Genomic DNA, 19,934 nt, shown 5'->3' on the forward strand with positions numbered 1-19,934 from the left:
GTTTTCTCTGCTTTCTACAGATAAAAACTTTCCCTGAATTCATTTTTTCAGCCAGTCTAGAGGCAACACCTCATAAGGAGCCAGGAAGAGAGTCCCAAGGACTTGTGTACATGTTTTGCATATCAGAGACTTGAGTTCAATCCCTGGCACTACAAGGTCCCCAAGCACAACAAAGTCAATCCTCCTATGCAGTACCTGGAAAACCTTCAAAAAATACTTCAAGAAGTATTCAAAAATACTTCATTGGAAGTATCCCCTGAACTCAGTGAGTTCATAAACCACCGTCAAATATACAAAACAAACAAACATGGATGGATAATTTTGTATCTGGATGATAACCTGAAAAAGAACCATTCAGGGGGCTGATAAGATATAGTTCAACAGACTAAAATGTACACTTTGCATTCAGGAAGCAGTGGTTCATGCCCCAGCACAACATACAGTCCCCTGAGCACTTTGAAGACTGATCCTGGAACAAAAAGCTGGGTGTAGCTCCTGAGCACTGAAAATTAAACTAAACCAAAACAAAACAAATAAAACAAAAAATAAACAAACAAAAAACCCCTTCAAAAAACAAAATCAAATTTACACAGGACACTATTCGTGAGGTGTTTTTTATTTGTTTGTTTTGTGGGGGGGCACATTCTGTATACTCAAGGTTTTCTCCAGGCTTCACACTCTGAATCACTTCTGGTGGTCTCAGGGAAACAAGGGATTCTGGGATCAAAGCCAGGTTGTCTGTGTACAAAGCAAGTGTCTTACTCACTGTACTCTTACTTGTCCCCTGTTCATTAGTTTTAATCTTACAATAATGATAAATCTATGGAATTCCCATGGGATAAGGCATTATGTTCGATTTTTGAATGCTTGTGTTGCTGTTTTATAGTCACAACTAATATGTAAGACTCTGCCTCTGGGAGAACTGAGAGCAGGACTCTGTGAAGAGTCTCGAACACATACTCACCATACTGTCCAGCTGTATCCAGTGAACCTCATTACTGGAACTGATTCGGGACTGTTGGGTCTGCAGAGTGTATGGGAAGGAGCTGACCTGGAGCACCAGGAGATTAAAAGCTTCCAGAACTTCTCTGCAATTGATCACTCTATCAGCCAATCCATGACTAGGTTCACCATGTGACAAAGATCCAGAAATGACACTGGAAACATTGAAAGTGATATTAATACCTTAGAATTTAATTGATTAGATGCAAAGAAAACACCACACATAAATATAATGTTTTAGTCTTATTTTTAAAGTGCTTTTTAAGTTGAAACAATAAACAATTTATTTAGAAGAGCAAAAATTACCCCTTTAGCTCTTCTAATGAGCCTCTGCATCTTACCCCTTTCAGATAATAATTTGTTTTTCATTTAAATTCTTTCCCAAGGCCAGAGCATAGCACATTGTATAGTGCATTTGCCTTGCCTGGGTTTAATCCCCAGCACCCTGAGCACTGCCAGAAGTAAGCCATGAGTACTTTTTGGGTGTGGGCCAAAAACAAACCTCAAAGTCTAAATTTAGTGTAGTTTAAGTGCTATGTTTATCTATATCAGTAATTGAGATGAATTACTTTAGTTTGAAAGCTCAGTTGAAAGCTAGAGCTTTCCCATTAAACCACCATGCTCATATTATGTAATGTTCTGTACCCTGAGAGAGGTCTCAGGGCTTCCCTCTGCCAATGTCACTTTCCCTCCTCTGAGACTGCTAAGCTAGGGTAGGGGTTGTTTCTTAAACCTCCCAATGATCAATGATCAGTAATTTCATATCTCTGAATCTTTTTGTTTTGATTTTGTCACAACCAACTGACCACTCCTGGAAGGTCCCAGGGACCCTGTGGTATGCTGGGGTTTGAACCTGGGTTAGCCAAGTTAAGGCAAATGGCTGGCCCACTTTATTGTCACTCCAGCCCCTTGTCAAGACTTTTTGAGGTAGTAGAGTGACACAATGCTCTGAAGACAACATTGCTAAAAGGAATCAATCAATTTATTGTCTGTATAGTTAAATCAGTCTTGCATTATAAGAAAAAGTTAGGAGGGCCAGAGTGAGAGCATAAAGATAGAGTGCCTTGCAAGTTCAAGTGCTTGAACTTGCCTAGGTTCAATCTCCAGCATCCCATATGGTCTCCTGAGCTTGCCAAGAGTGATTCTGGAGCACAGATTCCAGGAGCAACCCCTAAGCACAGCTGGGTGTCAGCCCCAAAACAAAATAAAACAAAAACTAATAGAAAGAAAAGGGTAAGAATCACCAATAAGAAGCAAGGCAAAATAACAGTAATATAGACCCTATTAGCTCATTTTATCAGTTACTAAACTCATTAATCACTAAATGACTTTCCTGATCTTAATTAAAATAAAAATGTCTATTAAAAAGAAGATGCTTAATGTTAAGTCCCCTGGCTTTCAAGCGACATTTTACATAATTTATTACTTAGCAGCTACTGCTGTAGAAGAAATATTGTCTTTGCTCATTCTGAAGCAATCACCTTGTTAGTTCCACGTGGGAGTTGTCATGAACCAGCACAAACAGTGTGTATGGATTCTGTTTCACTTTTCGCATAAAAACTTCAAACTTGGTTTGGATTTCACTGTCTAGACGAACAACGTATTTTTCTGCTCTTTGATAAGCTGTTCCATTTTCCTCCAGACCCAAGTCGACAAGGACACCTGCCAAGCAGAAAGCAAGAATTTTTCTTTCTACAACACATAGATGAAAGGGATACATATCTTCACTATCAACTGATATGCAGGACACTAATGGGGGCAGAGATTGATAGAAAAATGAGTTTTCTTTTTTATTTTTCCCACCACAATTTTGAGAAGACAGTTTACGTTGATTTATTTTAATTTTAATTAAGCACCTGGCTCACCAACCACCAGGGTCATACCTAGTAGTGCTCAGGGAGACCAAGGGGTGTCTGGGATTAAACTCAGAGCTTTCCAGCTCTTGATCTTCTTACTTTAGACTTGGCATTCAATTGCCCTTCCACACTTCACATTATTGACAACAAGGAACAGTCTGATACATGAAGTAGAAATAGCTGAATGTGTCAGACCACAGCTATTACAAACTACTCAGGGAAAAAAAACTAGATTTCACTTCTTGGTCAGATTAAGATTAATAAATCACATACATTCAAATTTATAACAACCCATATGTAAAAAAAAAGAAAAGTAACACGCAATTGTAGATTTGTACAGTCTCTTCTGAAAGGAAACGTTCAAGGAATGTTAAATTATGTACCAAGTTAATACAATGAATGGAATTATCCAAGATTACTGTGTTCTCAAAGTATTAGAAACTGAAAGTATGCAATATTTTAAAGTCCTAACCATATGATGTTATTACTGGGATAATTAATTAAAAGCACAAAATTCCTCTTTAAAGAGGATGGCCCTGGAGATGGCCCAAAGGGCTCAGCACAGACTTTGCATGCTGGAACCCCAGGCTCCATCCCTGGTCCTGCACCTCTGTGAGTAGCCCTCTGAGCACCCTGATGAGAACAGCCCTGAGAATTGGCACAATGTCCCACTTCCAGAATAAAGAGAAGAGAGTAGTGGTACTTATGTGATATGAAGGATGTTAATTAATGGGACTACAGTAGATATTCCACAATATATATGTGAAGCCAATCATTACATGGCACAACTTAAACCTATACAATATTACATGCAAATTATCTCTCAATAAAGATAGATAACAAAATAAAACAAGAAACAAAGGGGGGCATTTACCCTCTTTCTCCTCCTCAGACATGAGCATTTTGAGGAGCACTAAAGGTCTCAAGCCTTTAGTCCTCCACAGGAGAAAAATTACAAGACTGATTTTAGGATTAAATATGTCACATTTTAGGCGACAGAGCAATAGTTGGCAGGTAAGATGTGTGCCTTGCACATGGTCAGCCCAGGTTTAATCCCTGGCATCTCAGAGTATCTCCTGAGCCCACTAGGAGCAATTCCTGAGTACAGAACTAGGAGTAAGCCCTGAGCACAGCCAGGTGTGGACCAAAACAAAACAAATACATAAATATGTTACAATTTAGAAGTTAGATATGGTCTGAGAGGATAAGCCTAGAATACAAGGGCTGGAAGACATAAATATGCACTATTAGCCATACCCACTATCTCAGAAATGATTTTAATTTCCAATCAATGACATTAAAGCTATTGTATTTCCAAAGGCAATCAGCCCAATAGTTAATTTAAAAGGCATTCTAATTTTTTGGGTAGTGGATTGCTCTTACAATACATTCTGCATTTTATATCAATTTATTGAGCTTCTATCATCGTACATTAATACCATGTTAGGTATTGTGCCTACGCTGGAGATGCAAAGAAGAGGAGAGTAGAACGAAGGTCTATATCACAGTTTATAATGGATAATTTGGCTTTGGGTAATTTGGACATAAGTACTATGGGAAGTATGCAACACTATGGGAGACAAAGTACTAAGGGAGACAAAGTAGTATGGAGAAGAAGAGTAAGAAAGAGGCACAAAGATAGAATGCAGTGGGCCCGGAGAGATAGCACAGCGGTGTTTGCCTTGCAAGCAGCCGATCCAGGACCAAAGGTGGTTGGTTCGAATCCCGGTGTCCCATATGGTCTCCCGTGCCTGCCAGGAGCTATTTCTGAGCAGACAGCTAGGATTAACCCGAGTACCACCGGGTATGTCCCAAAAACAAAACAAATAAACAAACAAACAAAAAGATGGAATGGAGTAACAGCACAGCCAACCTGGGTTTGATCTCCTACATCCCATATAGTTCCCGAGCCTTGCCAGGAGTGATTCTTGAGCACAGAGCCAGGAGTAACACCTGAACACTGCCAAGTGTGGCACCCCCCCAAAAAAAAGAGGCACAAGGAGATCTATCTAATCATACAGGAATCTATTTCTTTATAACCAGTGAAAAAAACCTGCCTATATTATCAAAATATTCCGGTTTCTATTTTCGTTGCTTATATTTCCTATCCTTAGGCATAAATTAAGGAAGGGTATCCCAATATGAAAAGACCATAAATTATAGAGAAAATATATAGCTTACATATAATGAATTGTTGATTACATGTAAAAACAAACTAGAGACCTTTAACAGGCTTATTTTAGACTTTCCTTCAAAGTTCCATGAATCTTTGTGGTCTTTCTCTCACAGATTCATGGTATATTAGTCTGTACTGGGCAGCCAGCTATCTTTGTTTTGGCAAATCTGCAACAGGAGCAGGAACATCAGAAGTACTTGAGTGTTTTCTTTCTTTTCTGGGAGGGTGGGCACACATGGAAGTGGTCAGGGCTTATGCCTGACTTTACACTCAGGAATCACTCCTGCCACCTCAAGGGACCATATGGGTTGCTGGGGATCAAATCCAAGTTGGCCACATGTAAGACAAGCACCCTACCTGCTGTTCTATCTCTCAGGCCCAGAGTGTTTTATTCCTGACTGGGCATTTTTAATAGATCATACTTACCTTTCAATATTTAGGCTTTATTTTTGGGGGCGGTTGAGTTACCCCTGTCTCTGTGCTCAGAAGTCACTCCTGGCAGGCACGGACACCATATGGGATGCGGGGATTTGAACCACCATTTGTCCTGGATCAGCTGTGTGCAAGGTAAAAACACCCTACAGCTGTGCTATCTCTTGGCCCCGTAGGCTTGCTTTCTTAATTTTTATTTTTGTTTCTTTTAATTGGTTTTTTTTTTTTTTTTTGGTTTTTGGGCCAACCAGGTGATGCTCAGGGGTTACTCCTGGCTGTCTGCTCAGAAATAGCTCCTGGCAGGCACAAGGGACCATATGGGACACCGGGATTTGAACCAACCACCTTTGGTCCTGGATCGGCTGCTTGCAAGGCAAACACCGCTGTGCTATCTCTCCGGGCCCAATTGTTTATTTTTTGTTTGTTAATTTTAATGTTTGTTTTCTTCCTGATTATGAAAGTGCTAGATAATCTTGGAAAAAACTAGAAATTATATATATTATCCATAATTCTTTCCCTCAGAATAAGATATTGTAAGCTTTTCTGTGCTTTCCTGTCCTTTTCTATGCATAGTATTTTACCTTGCTTACATTTAATTACTGCGCATTTTGATGTTTTTCTTTTTTCAATAACCATGAATAACAAGTTACAAAATTATGAGTGAGTTTCAGGTGCACAATTTTCCAACAATACCAATCATTTCACAGTTGTCACTTTTCTCCACCAATTTTCTCAGTTTCTCTGCTGTCCTCAAGTCTGTCTCTATGGCAAACCCTTTTTCCCTCTCCCATTGTTGTATTCCCTTCCATGAACTAACCACCAGCTTCTAATTCTGATATTTTTTAACTTATAACTGTAAAGAAACAAAGTCATAATTATTTACTAATAATATGACTAGTAAAAAAACAAAATAATATATAAATAAACCACATGAATTAAGAAGTTAGTTGCTGGTGAATTAAAACATTTATAGAAAATAGGGGCAGAGAGACAGCATGGAGGTAAGGCGTTTTCCTTTCATGTAGGAGGTCATCGGTTGGAACCCCTGCGTCCCATATGGTCTCCCATGCCTGCCAGGAGCAATTTCTGAGCCTGGAGCCAGGAATAACCCCTGAGCACTGCCGGGTGTGACCCAAAAACCACACACTCACACACACACACACACAAAAGAGGGTAAAACTATGGGCCAGAGAGAGCAAATACAGGGGTTAAAACACTTGCTTTATATAAGAACAACCCTCTGACACAACATGATCACCTGAGCACAGAGCCAGGAGTTTGAACTTAAGTTCAAACTGAACTGGAGTTGAATTCATTTGAGGAGTTGTGAGGATAGAGTTGGCATGGTCCAACTCTATCACCCCTCTATAAAGAAATAAAGTGACAACATTTTGGGCCCGGAGAAATAGCACAGCGGCGTTTGCCTTGCAAGCAGCCGATCCAGGACCAAAGGTGGTTGGTTCAAATCCCGGTGTCCCATATGGTCCCCCGTGCCTGCCAGGAGCTATTTCTGAGCAGACAGCCAGGAGTAACCCCTGAGCACCGCCGGGTGTGGCCCAAAAACAAAACAAAACAAACAAACAAACAAACACACAAAAATAACTGCATGTCTTAATTTCTAAACCAGATATAAACAATTGAGAAATGTATTTAGAAATATTTCCATAATATATATCAATTAAGAACAAATCTTATAAAAGAGTATATTTTGGGAGAAAATGATTAAATAATGAGTTTGAGGAAGGCCTAAATAAAACTAGAACATAAAATAAGTAAAAATTAAACTCTCCGGGCCGGAGAGATAGCATGGAGGTAAGGTGTTTGCCTTTCATGCAGAAGGTCATTGGTTCGAATCCCGGCATCCCATATGGTCCCCCGAGCCTGGCAGGAGCAATTTCTGAGTGTGGAGCCAGGAGTAACCCCTGTGCGCTGCTGGGTGTGACCCAAAAACCAAATAAATAAATAAAATAAACTCTCAAGTTTATCTAAATACAATGTAATTCTAATAGTATATAGTTGTATTTTATGTTTCTTTTGGGGCTATATCCAGCTGTGCTCAGGGCTTACAATTGGCTCTGTGTTTAGGGATCAATCCTAATGGGCTATAGAAACCCTAAGCAGTCCTGATGATCTAACCCAAGTTGGTTGTGTGCAAGCACCTTACCCACAGTATCATTGCTCTGGCCCACTAATAGTATTCTTTGGGGGACCATATGGGATGTGGAGGATCAAACCTGGGTTAGCCTTGCACAAAGCAAATATCCTATCCTCTGTGCTATTGCTATGGCCCTAATAGAATATTTATTTAAATGTTTATATGGCAGAACAAAATACTAAGAATAGTAAAGAACAATTCTAAGGAACTGGTGAGCTATACACTTTATCAAAGATTAGAATTATAGAGCTGCATGGTAAACAGAGTGGTTTGAGCACAGATCTCAGCTCTAGAAACAAGCCCCATACATAAGGAAATAAGATTTATGAAAGAACTTGCATCGTGGATCAACTGAAAGGATGAGCTCTTCAATAATGGTGCTTAAGAAACATTATATTGAACTTATTAATATATATAACATTTTCAGATGAATTAAAGTTAAATGTAAAGGACAAAATGCTAAAAATTAGAAGGCAATGCAGGAGAATAACTGTATAGCAATAACTTATCATAACAAAAGGTCAAAGGAGAAATAAATTAACTTTTAGTCACCAGAACATTTTAAATGTCAAGCTTCCCGGATCTGTACTAACCATGAACTATTATTAAAAGAGAATTAATACCCAGGATGCATAAATATCCCCTATAAATTCAAGATAAAATGGACAAAATATTGTATAGGCGGGGCCGAAACGGTGGTGCTAGCAGTAAGGCATCTGCCTTGTGCACGCTAGCTTAGGATGAACTGTGGTTCCCCTGGCAGCCTCCCCACATCCCATAGGGTCTCCCAAGCCAGGAGCGAATTCTGAGCGCATAGCCCAGGAGCGTTACCGGGTGTGGCCCAAAACCAAAAAAAAAAAAAAATATATATATATATATAGTGTATATATATATATATATACTATACATATATATATACATATATACATATATATATTGTATAGGTATTTCCTTGAAGAAGGCCTAAAGGATATATGAAAACATACTTAGTGTTATCAGAAAAAAATGAAAACCATAATAAAATAGTTTTGCAAGATTAATTAAAAAATTAAAAGCAAACCAATTGTAACAAAGAAACAAATGGAAAAATATACTTCTAGCCAATTTTCTGTGATCATTCCTGGCAGCACTTCAGGGAACAAACATACTCATTTCTGGGCTATATCTGGACTTGCAAAGCATGTGCCCAGCCCTTCAACTAGCTTTCTGTACCTTTAGTGTCTGTTTTGTTTTGTTTTGGGGTTATACCCGGCAGCGATCAGGGGTTATTCCTGGCTCTACACTCAGAAATTGCTCCTGGCAGGCTTGGGGGACCATATGGAATGCCAGATTTCAAACCACCGTCCTTCTGCATGCAAGCCAAATGCCCTACCTCCATGCTATCTTTTTTTTTTTCTGTAATAAGAAATTTATTGTCCGGGGGATCGTGCTTACCAGCAGGGTCTACACCTTGATTGGGTCCTGATTCCAATAACTCAGAGAAATGCAGACCCTGTGATGTGTGCTTAATTTTTCGTTTGCTTTTTTTCCCCCTCTTTTTTCTTTATTGGAAAAGGGAGATAATGAAGGAGAAAAGGGAGAGAGAAAGAGAAGAGGAGAGGGGAGAGTGAAGAGAAAAGAGGAGCGGGAGAAAGAGGAAGAGGGAGAGCAAGAGAGGAGGGGGGAGAGAAAAAAGGAGGAGAGGAGAGAGGAGGAGAGGAGAGTGAAGAGAGGAAAGAAGAAAGAAGAGGAGAGGGAGAAAGGAGGGAGAGAGTGAGGAGAGGGGAACATGCTATCTATTTTTAAAAACTATTTTTGCTGTTATATACAAGAAATAATTGTTTAATACAAAGTCACAGAATTTACATTTATATTTCCTTCTAAGAATGTTATAGTTGCTGCCCTTACTCTTAATTTTTTTGTTTCTTTTTTTACATATTTTGAGTTACTTTTTGAATTTTCCCCTTTGATGTTTTATTTATTTATTTATTTTAGATTCACACATGTTGCTTTCAGGGGTTACTCCTGTCTCTGTGCTTAGGAATCACTCCTGGTAGGCACGGGACTATATGGGATCCCGGGATTGAACCTGGACCGGCTGCATGCAAGGCAAACACCCTAACTGCTGTGCTATCACTCTGGCCCCTTTATTTTATTTTATTTTATTTTATTTTATTTTATTTTATTATTTTATTATTTTATTTTATTTTATTTTTTTGGTTTTTGGGCCACACCCGGCGGTGCTCAGGGGTTACTCCTGGCTGTCTGCTCAGAAATAGCTCTTGGCAGGCACGGGGGACCATATGGGACACCGGGATTCGAACCAACCACCTTTGGTCCTGGATCGGCTGCTTGCAAGGCAAACACCGCTGTGCTATCTCTCTGGGCCCCCTTTATTTTATTTTTAATAAATAAATTCTTTAAGTTATTCATGATTGAGTTTCAGTTATACAATGTAAACAACCTTCATCAGTGCACATTTCCCACCACAAATGTCCCCAGTTTCCCTCCTACCCGCCTCCCTTGCCCTCTCCCCAGTCTGTTTCTGTGGCAGACATTTTTCTTCTCTCTCTCTTTGAGTTACTTTTTGTTTGTGAGGTAGAGGTTCAATTTCTTTCTTCCTCTTCTGTGTGTCAGGTTGGTCTATCACTACACATTTGTTGAAAAGATTATTCTTTTTCTGCAATGGTTCTGGTTCCCTGGTCAAAATTTAGTTGGTCCAGAAATGAAAGGGTTTATCTTTAGATTTCTCAATACTTTTCCCTTTTGTTGCGGGGGGCACATCCCAAATCAGCAGATTCTCAGGAACTCTATTCTCAAGAATCACTCATTCCTGGTGGACTCAGTGGACACAAAGGATGCTGGGGATTGAACCTGTGTCAGCAGAATGTGCAAAGCAAATGCCTTCCAACTGTACTATTACTCTGGCCACAGATTCTCAGTTGTCACATTGACCTATATGTCTATACTTAATTTAGTGCTAAGTGCATTTATTAGTTTTACATTAAGTTACAAAATGGAGAAGTGAAAGTCCCTACATTGTTCTTTTAAAATATTTTTTGAATATTGTGGGTCTCTTGACTTCCCCATTAATTTTTAAGATCAGCTTGTTAGTTTCTCCAAATAAGTCAGATAGGTTTTTAATAGGAAACCTACTGAATCTAGATACATTTTAAAAATTATGTCTTACAATATATGAAGAGAGGAAGGCTTTCAATTTAGATCTTGTTTAATTTCTTTCAATATTTTCTAGGCTTCAAAGTGTTCATACATCTTTTGTCAAATATATTTCCAAGTATTTATTTCTTCTCAATGATATAAGTGGATTTTTCTTAATTTCATGTTTTGTATAGCATTGTTTCATGACTTTTTTCTAAAATTAAAAATTAAAAGAAGCATACCCGTATCAAATATTGCAACTAAAATACATACATTGCTGAATATATTATATATTATATGTTCCTATATAATATAATATACATAACATATAATTTATATTATATTATATATCATTTATAATATATGGTATATATTATATAGGAACATATATGATATATGATATATATTATTATACATTGTTGAATATAACCATGTGGGTTAAAAATATAAGATTATTTAGCAAAATTGAAAACAGGCATAACCCATGCCTCCCAAATTTTAGCTCCAGAGAAACGTTTATGCATATATATCAGAACTGTTTGAAACAGTCAAAACTGGAAATAACCCAAATGTCCATCAATAGCAGAAATGATTAGTTAACATGTGGCTTGTATTTGCATAATAAAATTCTATAAAGAATACAATAAATGAATTATGGTTACATGTTATAACAGAATCCATCTCAGAGATGTGTTAAATGTAAAAAAGCAAATTAAGACAAATACTTAAAGGAGAATCACACTTACAAAATGATCTAAACTATATGAAATTAAGTAATATATAATTTTCTAGCTCATACTGACAAGACCATACATATAATAAGTGAGGAATAAGCATAAAGTTCAGGGTAATGGTTACTTTAGAATAAATGCAAGTGTTATCATCATGGAAGAGAACAAGAATCTTCAAGAATCCTTTTTTGATGGATAATGGAATGTTTTATTTATTTTAATTTTTTTTAAACTCATGCCTGAAGTACCTCATAAAATAAATCTATTTGATAATTAAAATTTTTTAATTTCTCAGTGGATGTAATTTTAAATTATGCATACAAGTTGAATGCTATAATTTTTTAAATTTATTTAACCAACTTTATTACATACATGATTTTTTAAAAAAGGGAGAATTTAGATGTCTATTCATGTTTAAGAAATTAGTTGAAGCATTATATTTAATTACATAATTAATGAACAGCAGCTATTTTATTTCACTTTTTACTGTCAATACCATAGAAAACAGAAGGACTACTGAAGTACACCTATATACCCTTAAATTATTATATTATATGAATAAATTTTCACAACTTATTATTATTTTATCATATTTGCTTATTCTCATTATCCTAAATTATTCAATTTTCTTTTACCATACCCAGTGTTTACTCCCTGCTCTGTGCTCAGGGATCACTCACTGTTGGTGAGACTCAGAAACCCATATTGAGTGCTGGGGATCTAATCCAGGAAAGCTGCATGCAAGGCAAGTGCCTTACTTGCTGTATTATTTCTCCAACCTCCAATCATTTTCATTTATGTATTTATTTTGCTTGGGAGATCACACCCACTGGTACCCTGGGATTACTCCTTGCTCTGTGTCCATCACTCCTGGCTGAGTTGGAAGATCATATGGGATGCCAGAGATTTAATCCTACTTAGCCACAGGCAAGGTAAGTGCTCGACCCACTGTACTATCACTTTTACCAATATGGGTAATTTTATTTAGTAAATTTTACAATCCACTGGATTCTACAACAGAACCAGTGATGGTTGAGAATCTTTTAAGGGGATTAAACTGAATCTTGGTGCCATAGGTAATAACCCAGTCACATTTTCCAAGAAAAGAATAAATTTTGAAAGTCACCTTTTCAAAATAAATTTTGAAAAAGAATAAAATTTTGAAATAAATTTTGAAAGAAGAATATTCTTGGAAGATTCTAAGCAGCTCTATAGTGATCCCTTGTCTTATGTTTTTCTTTGTTGAAAACTTCAGGGTACAAATGCATTAAAGAAGCTGACCAGTCATAGATACTGATCAAGGAAATGTAAACTGCCCGGGTGTCATAAAGTGGACCCTCTTTATGAGGTGAATGTGTCTTCTATGCCTCATTATTTGAAGAGGAGGATGTGTTCTGGCCTACATGCCCTTACTCGTGATTTTCTTTTTTAGTTTTAAATTGTATTGCTTTCTGATATTGGGATCACTTCCACTGATGTTCAGGGCTTACTCCTGATCAGGCTGGGGAGACTGCTTTGGGTGCTGGGGATAGAGCCTGGGATGACTGTGTGCAAGGCAATCACTCTGCCTGCTATACTATCCCTCTGGCCCAGATTTTCATTTTTTAATAAAATTTTTTATTCATAATATTTATCTTACTCTTCCCATCAAGAAGAGTCTGCTTCCAAACACTGCTTAGTTGAATATAAGTATGTATATGCATATATGCATGTATCTTTTTCAATTAATGTCTTTGCTTTTTGGGAGGTAGAAACAAAGAAGTAAAATCACTGGGTTATGTTAATTTGAAGAGACATATGCATACACACATCTGTTTGCTGCAGCACATGGAAATAGTACATGCCCAACAACAGAGGAATGGATAAAGAAGTTGTGGTATGTTAGAAATGCAATACTATGTAGCTGTAAGAAAAAAATCATACAGTTTGCTGCACTTGGATGAAACTGGAGGGTGTCATTATAAAGACAGAGAGAAAAAGAGAAATATGGCATTATTCTCACTCATTTGTGGTGTACAGATGATGGCAACGCCTTGATATAGATTATACAAGATAGATATGTTTCCTGAATATTTTATTTTGCATATGAAGTTAATGATAGACCCATAGTTACAAAAATTGAAAGACACAGCTGGAGAATAGCAGGTGCATGTGAATACATACATGAATTGTACAAGAAAAACTGAGATATGCTTGAAAGGAAGAAAAAGTGTGTCTTGGAAAAAAAAGGACTTCAGTGATTAGAGGAAGGAAAGATAATGACCGTGCTATTAATAATTCATATAGGGGCTGAAAGATCACTGGCAATGTGAGTCAAGTCCTATAAGGGAGGCTGCAATTGGGGAAACAAAGACAAGGGTTTAAAAAACCACTGAGGAATGAGAAGGTGGGATAAAACTTTCAATAGGTCTGCCTATTGATAGTAGGGAGAAACAAGAAGGCTAGGTAGGATAAAAGGGCTTGTTCTGTCTTTGAGAATGTAGGACACATGACAAATATGAGAGAGAAGTTGTAGGTGACAATGAGCGAAGAGACCATCAACAGTGTGAAACCATGAGAATGAGGAGAGGATAGTATCTAGAACCAAGTCGGTGAATGAGGTTTAAACAGAAGCTAGCTCTCGAAGGAATGCTGAGGATGATGAATCACCAATAGGTGGTATACTAATATTGAAAGCAAGGGAAGAGACAAAGTTTAATGAAAGCAAATCCTTAGACTTTGATTATAGAATTGCGGTTACCATGCCGGGTGTAAACTGAAAGAATGCCAAGGGACTGTGGTAGAGAAACACTGGCATTTATATGTACCAATTTACAGAGCTCCAATATCTCTGGTGGTGACTGTGATATGGTGTGGTGGTAAAACTATCCATTTTGTAAACTTCATTAAAAAATAATCTAGGGGCCGGAGAGATAGCATGAAGGTAGGGCATTTGCCTTGCATGCAGAAGGATGGTGGTTCGAATCCTGGTATCCCATATGGTTCCCCAAACCTGCCAGGAGCGATTTCTGAGCATAGAGCCAGGAGTAACCCCTGATTGCTGCCAAGTATGACCCAAAATCAACAAAAATTAAAATCTAAAACTGGGGCTGGAGTGGTAGCACAGCGGCACGAGGCTGACTCAGGATGGATGCTGGTTCAATCCTCGACATCCCACATGGTCCTCCGAGTCAGGAGCAACTTCTGAGTGCCGAGCCATGAGTAATACGAGTGCCACCAGGTGTGGCCCAAACAACAACAACAAAAATAATCTAAAAGTATGCTAACATTAGGTATTGGTTCAATGTATTTGTACGGAATCTCTCTATTTCACTTTAGGCCAAAGTGGTTTCCTAGAGTTTCTTTCTTGGGATCCTTGTCACTTCTGTTTTTATTACTGCTCCATAAAAGCTGTCTTTTCCTGCTTAATTTAGTGTGATTGATAGGGAAGTATCATGAGATCAGAAAACAAAAATGTCTTCCTGTCTTTTCTTCCCCATTCGATCTCTATGTTGTTTTCAAAACCTTCTTGCATTCATTTAGACAGAGTACTCTACTTTTCAGCAAATCAAGAAAGTATCTTGCTGACACTTTCATAATCAGGTATGAGTTGAGATATCAAATATGAGTCATCCTTAAGCATGACAAAACTTCCCTGCTGAATACAACCAGATCTGCCACAACTGGGGTGTTGGCAACTGTGGGAGTTGGGGTTCTTACCTAAACCATTAAAAGCAAGGAAAGACTTGGTACTACAGGGTGCAGCCCTGGGGAAACTGTCAGGTCTCTGAGTCAAGAAGACTGTGGGTACCCAAACATTACTAAGGAAACCCCACCCCTCAAACATACACAAAAGAATGGAGGAAAATACAGTTACTAGTGCTTTTCTTTTGGGGTAGAGGGTCATACCTGGAAGTGCTCAGGGGTTACTCATGGCTCGGCACTCAGAAATCGCTCCTGGCAGGCATGGGGGAACCTTATGGGATGCCAGGATTCAAACCACTGTTTGTCCTGGATCAGCTGCATGCAAGGCAAATGCCCTACTGCTGTGCTATCTCTCCGGCTCCTTACTAGTGCTTCTTATTTTCATCCACTAACCTTGAAAATCCAGTGATTTACATTTTGATTGAACATATACCCTTGTATTCTAATTTCTAGAATTTAGGTTCTCCTGAATTATGTGACAAAGCAAATTCTATAAGAAATTAAAAAATAAACAAATTCTATAAGAAATTAAAAAATAAACAAAGCTTCCCTAAAGCAGCTATTTATTAGATTCTAACAATTCCATGTGCTGTGTGTCTCCGTTGCTCACTCTAGCAGGACAAGTTCATTTTGGCAGGCTTAAAAAGATTTAATCCACTTCACTTCTTTTTTTAACCTACAAATTCTTTCCATAACATTTTCTGTGGTTTTCTTCTCCCTCCCCTTTCCTTCCTTTATTAGAATGTGAGTTGTGAATTGCTCTGTCTTAATGCTGGGTCTGCAGCAACATGATAGTTTCTATTTTCACCTTTTTTCTTTCGGTCACACATGCTCTGCCAAGGAGGTGCCCTTTCTGCTTGCCCTGACTGATTCTCCTTGCATTGGGCTTTTCTTGGCAAACTGGTTGCTGAAATACTTCCTTTAGGAAAAGGAAAAAATAAACCATAAATATGTTTTTCTATACTAAAAATGAATGAAGTTATGGTTTGGTGGAGGCCTCCTGACAGTGGTTAGGAAGCATGGGCACCACTTGTGATACCTGCACTTACTATGTAGGTATCAGATGCAGGCTAGATGCAGTGCTGACCTATCACAGTAGTGTTGGGGACACCAATGTTATCCCAGAGGTGCTCAGGGATTTATGGTACCAGGAGAGAATAAAACCCATACATGACAGACTTATACATGACAGGCATGTGCTTCTGTCCTTTGACATATTTCCCTGGCCCATAAATAAATGTATTTGATTTAAGGCCATACCCAGTTATGTTCAGGGGTTGTTCCTGGAGGTGCCCAGAAATCATGCAGAGCCAAGAATCAAACCCAAGCCTCCTGAGTGCAGAGCATGTGTTCAGTCTTTTAAAATTTCTCTCTAAAGTTATTTTTAAAAATACACACTTTTTGATTTATATATATATATATATATATATATATATATATATATATATATATATATAAAATTCAGATGATAAATTTTAGAAGATGCTTTGCCTAGAATTTTCCAAATCTGTCATTAAAATGAATTTTTCTGGTTCCCAACCTTATGTAACTAGACAAATACTGGTACTTTTCTGAGATGTGAGAATCTTAAAATATACACTTTAGAAAAATGGGACAGCTTTGAAAGGGAAAAAGAAAGGATCTCTTCAATTTATTTATCTGTGACAAATGCTGTTTTATTTATGGTTTTGCATTTATTAAGGTGAAAATACATGCCATCAGAGGTTATTTCAGGAAAAGGCTCTACAGAGAGCACAAATGCTGACCATGAATGATTTCACCACTTGAAACAGCTGTTACGATGTTTGTTCAGGCATGACTTAGGATATCAGATCACAAACTCAGAAAGGTCACAAATGCCATCCTGTCCACATCAAACCCCTATAAAAGAAGGTGCTTCCCTCTACCTTATAGAAGTGGAGAATTCACCAAAACCAAAACCAAACAAAAACCAAAAAACAAAACAAAACAAACAAAAAAAAAAAACCTGGCAAATACGAATACTGGCACAATTAAAGCTCATTTATTTCCTTCCATTGAGAGGGGTAGAAAGAAAATGCAGAAAAGGGCAGTAGCTAAGGAAACCACTAGTTTCTGAAAGAGTTGTGAGAGAAAGGTACTTGACCTTTTCTGACTAATTGCTTATGTTAATATTTCCAACAAGTCATTGGTAATCTGCCATTCAGAATTTTAGAGGCCCAACAACACTACAGGCTTTTGGGCCAGTTAAAGGCATGCAAAGATTCTTCCTGAGATGGCCACAATTACGTTAAAGTGGAAAAAATAAACTGGGCCCACAAATCTAGCAAGGAAAGGTTTCTGTTAGAGCTACACTGCTCAAGTGTGGTCCTCTGGTGTCAGGGAGCTAATTAGACATGCAGAGGACATCTCAAGCCCACCCGAGTGTCCTAAAGCAGAATCTGTATTTTACAAGATACATGCAGTAAAGTTTAAGCAACACTGTATGATAGGTATGAAACATAAAAATTGTATTTTAAGTAGCTCTGAATTTTTCTGTTTTCCCCTCTACTGAAAAAATTTACATGACAAAAAGATTCATCTTTCACTTAAAATCTTGTCCTCAGTGGTACTGCTCTAAGTGTCTAAGAGAGACCCTGGGTTCTCTTAGGACCCAGCACCAAACATATTTGGGGCTAGTAGAACAAAGGTTGTTAAAAAGTCCTTCCCCCCACCTCAATGATGCTCAGGGTGGTTATTGGCTGTGCACTCGGGAATCAGCTTGAAAGTGCATGAGGAAACTGGTGCTCAAACTTGGGCTGGCTGCACACAAGGCAAGGTCCCTGATCTCAATACTATTGCTCTGACCCCTGTTAAGAGTTATTTAAAAAAATAAAAATACAGTGTGTGTGAGAATTCCCACCCTCCTCCAGCTAAGGTAGTCAGAAGATTTACACTGACAAATCTAGGTGATTAAATATAAACATTTTGTCAGTTGTCCCAATTTTCTAAGTTCCTTATTGATTCTTGTAAAGAAGCAAATTTCATGCTTGATTAGGACATTATTTGTCAAAGACTTCTAGAATTTTTTTCCTTTACAGTTTTTTATTTTTTGGAAATTGTTTTTTCCCTCTATACTTTTTATATTGAAAGTCAATCAGAGAATTCTAATTTTATATTTTTTCAATGAAGGTTCCCAGTGTTGACAAGAGACTGGTGTTCTGGTGTCTAGGTTGAAATGTGATGATAGTGTTGCTAAATATCAGTGAGTCCACTTAGACGACTATGAACTATCCACACCATACAAGGAATTCATGTGGCATAAATCCTATCAGCCCATGCACAGCTATGCTGTGAAAATTTCCCTTTCATAGATGAATGACCAGTTTTTATTCCACTAATGACAGCAGATAAGTAATGAAGTAGGCAAATTGGCATATTATTTTGTCCTTTACCTAAAAGGTCAGAAAAACTTGTGGATAAATTTCAAGTAACATCTAAAGTGTTCTTGTGGTTTTTATTATTGTGAAAAGAATTGGAGTGTCCTATAAACATTTGGAATAAGTAAAAGAATAAGAGAACCTAAGGTTGGATCTTTGTAAGATCCTGTTTAAAAGATTAATCTTACCTGATTGTCGAATCCGTTGAAGAGTTTGCTGGACCAGAACCTCTGATCTTGGGACAATGATGATGAAGTCCACTTTGCTGAAATGACCGAGGTCCAGGCTCTGGCTACCACTGTCTGCTATCGCACACACCTGGGATAAGAGTTTTCTGGCAACTGTTAGCTGTGGTTGATAAATTTGGAAGGTTTCATTATCTAAATCTAAAATTAAAAAAAATTATAAGAACAAAATTAATTCACTTCTGTGATGTCCACTATAAATTCACAGAAATCATATACTACCCACAAATAAAGCACTATTCTGTTACAAAGAGTTCTCATATTCTATTCTTACTTGGGGTTGACTTTTAAGAGATTTGCCTCTTATACCTCAAAACTAAGTAGCAAGACTGTGCTGGAGTAGATGTGACAGTTTTACAAACGTTACTATTTCAAATTTGCTCCATTGTCTCACAAACCATGAAATTAATCTCTCTTCCCTGCTAATACATGCAGGGTATGGTGGTGGGGAACAAGCCCTCACAATAGGAATTAGTACAATCTGAAAAGGGGAAGAGAGAGTTTCTGGTTTTCTTTAGAAATATAAGCACAGGTTAGGTGTCTGAACCCAGACCCAACTTGCAGTAGGAGATGATGCTAAAAACCACAATAGTGTTGAGTTCCTTTGAGCTTTTTGGATGGCACCACTGTAAATATTTCCTCCACAGCAAGCCAGTTTCAACTTGGTATAAAATTTATCTCCCCTGTGACTGCATAAAATGCAAAGGTCATCAAGGCATCACCTTCACCTTTCTTTCCACTTGACTTTGCCAGTTCTTGTGACCTGGCAGTCCTAGATGGTTGTGGTCATCTCCAATGCTGACACCTGTATTATCTAAAGAGCCCTAACTCATGACATGGACAGCTGGCCACTCAATAGATGATGTACTAGAACAACATTTCCCAGATATTGCCACCATGTCTGTAGCTTTATATCACAAGTCATAACCAAGCAATAAATATCTTATACATGCTTCTCCACACATAGACACATAATGAAAGACAAGTTTAGTCAGGTAAACACTTGAACAAATAATATCCAATATTACTTTAAAGGGTTACTTTCCAAAACCAAACTTTATTTGACCAAAGCTTAGATGGTAGTCATCAGACAGAAACCTGACAGAGAGGGGAGATT

At 37.8% G+C, this 19,934-nt stretch overlaps 2 protein-coding genes across 2 annotated transcripts in view; one reads left to right on the top strand and one right to left on the bottom strand.

Annotated features, from left to right (window-relative positions):
- The window catches only part of ROCK1 (Rho associated coiled-coil containing protein kinase 1), a 647,994-nt gene that overhangs the window by 98,769 nt on the left and 529,291 nt on the right, over nucleotides 1-19,934 (top strand). The gene's annotated exons all lie outside the window — the stretch shown is intronic.
- The window catches only part of GREB1L (GREB1 like retinoic acid receptor coactivator), a 147,546-nt gene that overhangs the window by 44,181 nt on the left and 83,431 nt on the right, over nucleotides 1-19,934 (bottom strand). The window contains exons 14-16 of the mRNA XM_049770188.1: nucleotides 18,761-18,958; nucleotides 2,484-2,664; nucleotides 965-1,157 (exon numbers count right to left, since the gene is read on the bottom strand). Coding sequence (XP_049626145.1) covers nucleotides 965-1,157; nucleotides 2,484-2,664; nucleotides 18,761-18,958 — 572 coding nt within the window. The remainder of the gene's footprint in view (nucleotides 1-964; nucleotides 1,158-2,483; nucleotides 2,665-18,760; nucleotides 18,959-19,934) is intronic.

Source organism: Suncus etruscus, chromosome 3 (assembly GCF_024139225.1).
Source record: "Suncus etruscus isolate mSunEtr1 chromosome 3, mSunEtr1.pri.cur, whole genome shotgun sequence".
Taxonomy (NCBI): Eukaryota; Metazoa; Chordata; class Mammalia; order Eulipotyphla; family Soricidae; genus Suncus; species Suncus etruscus.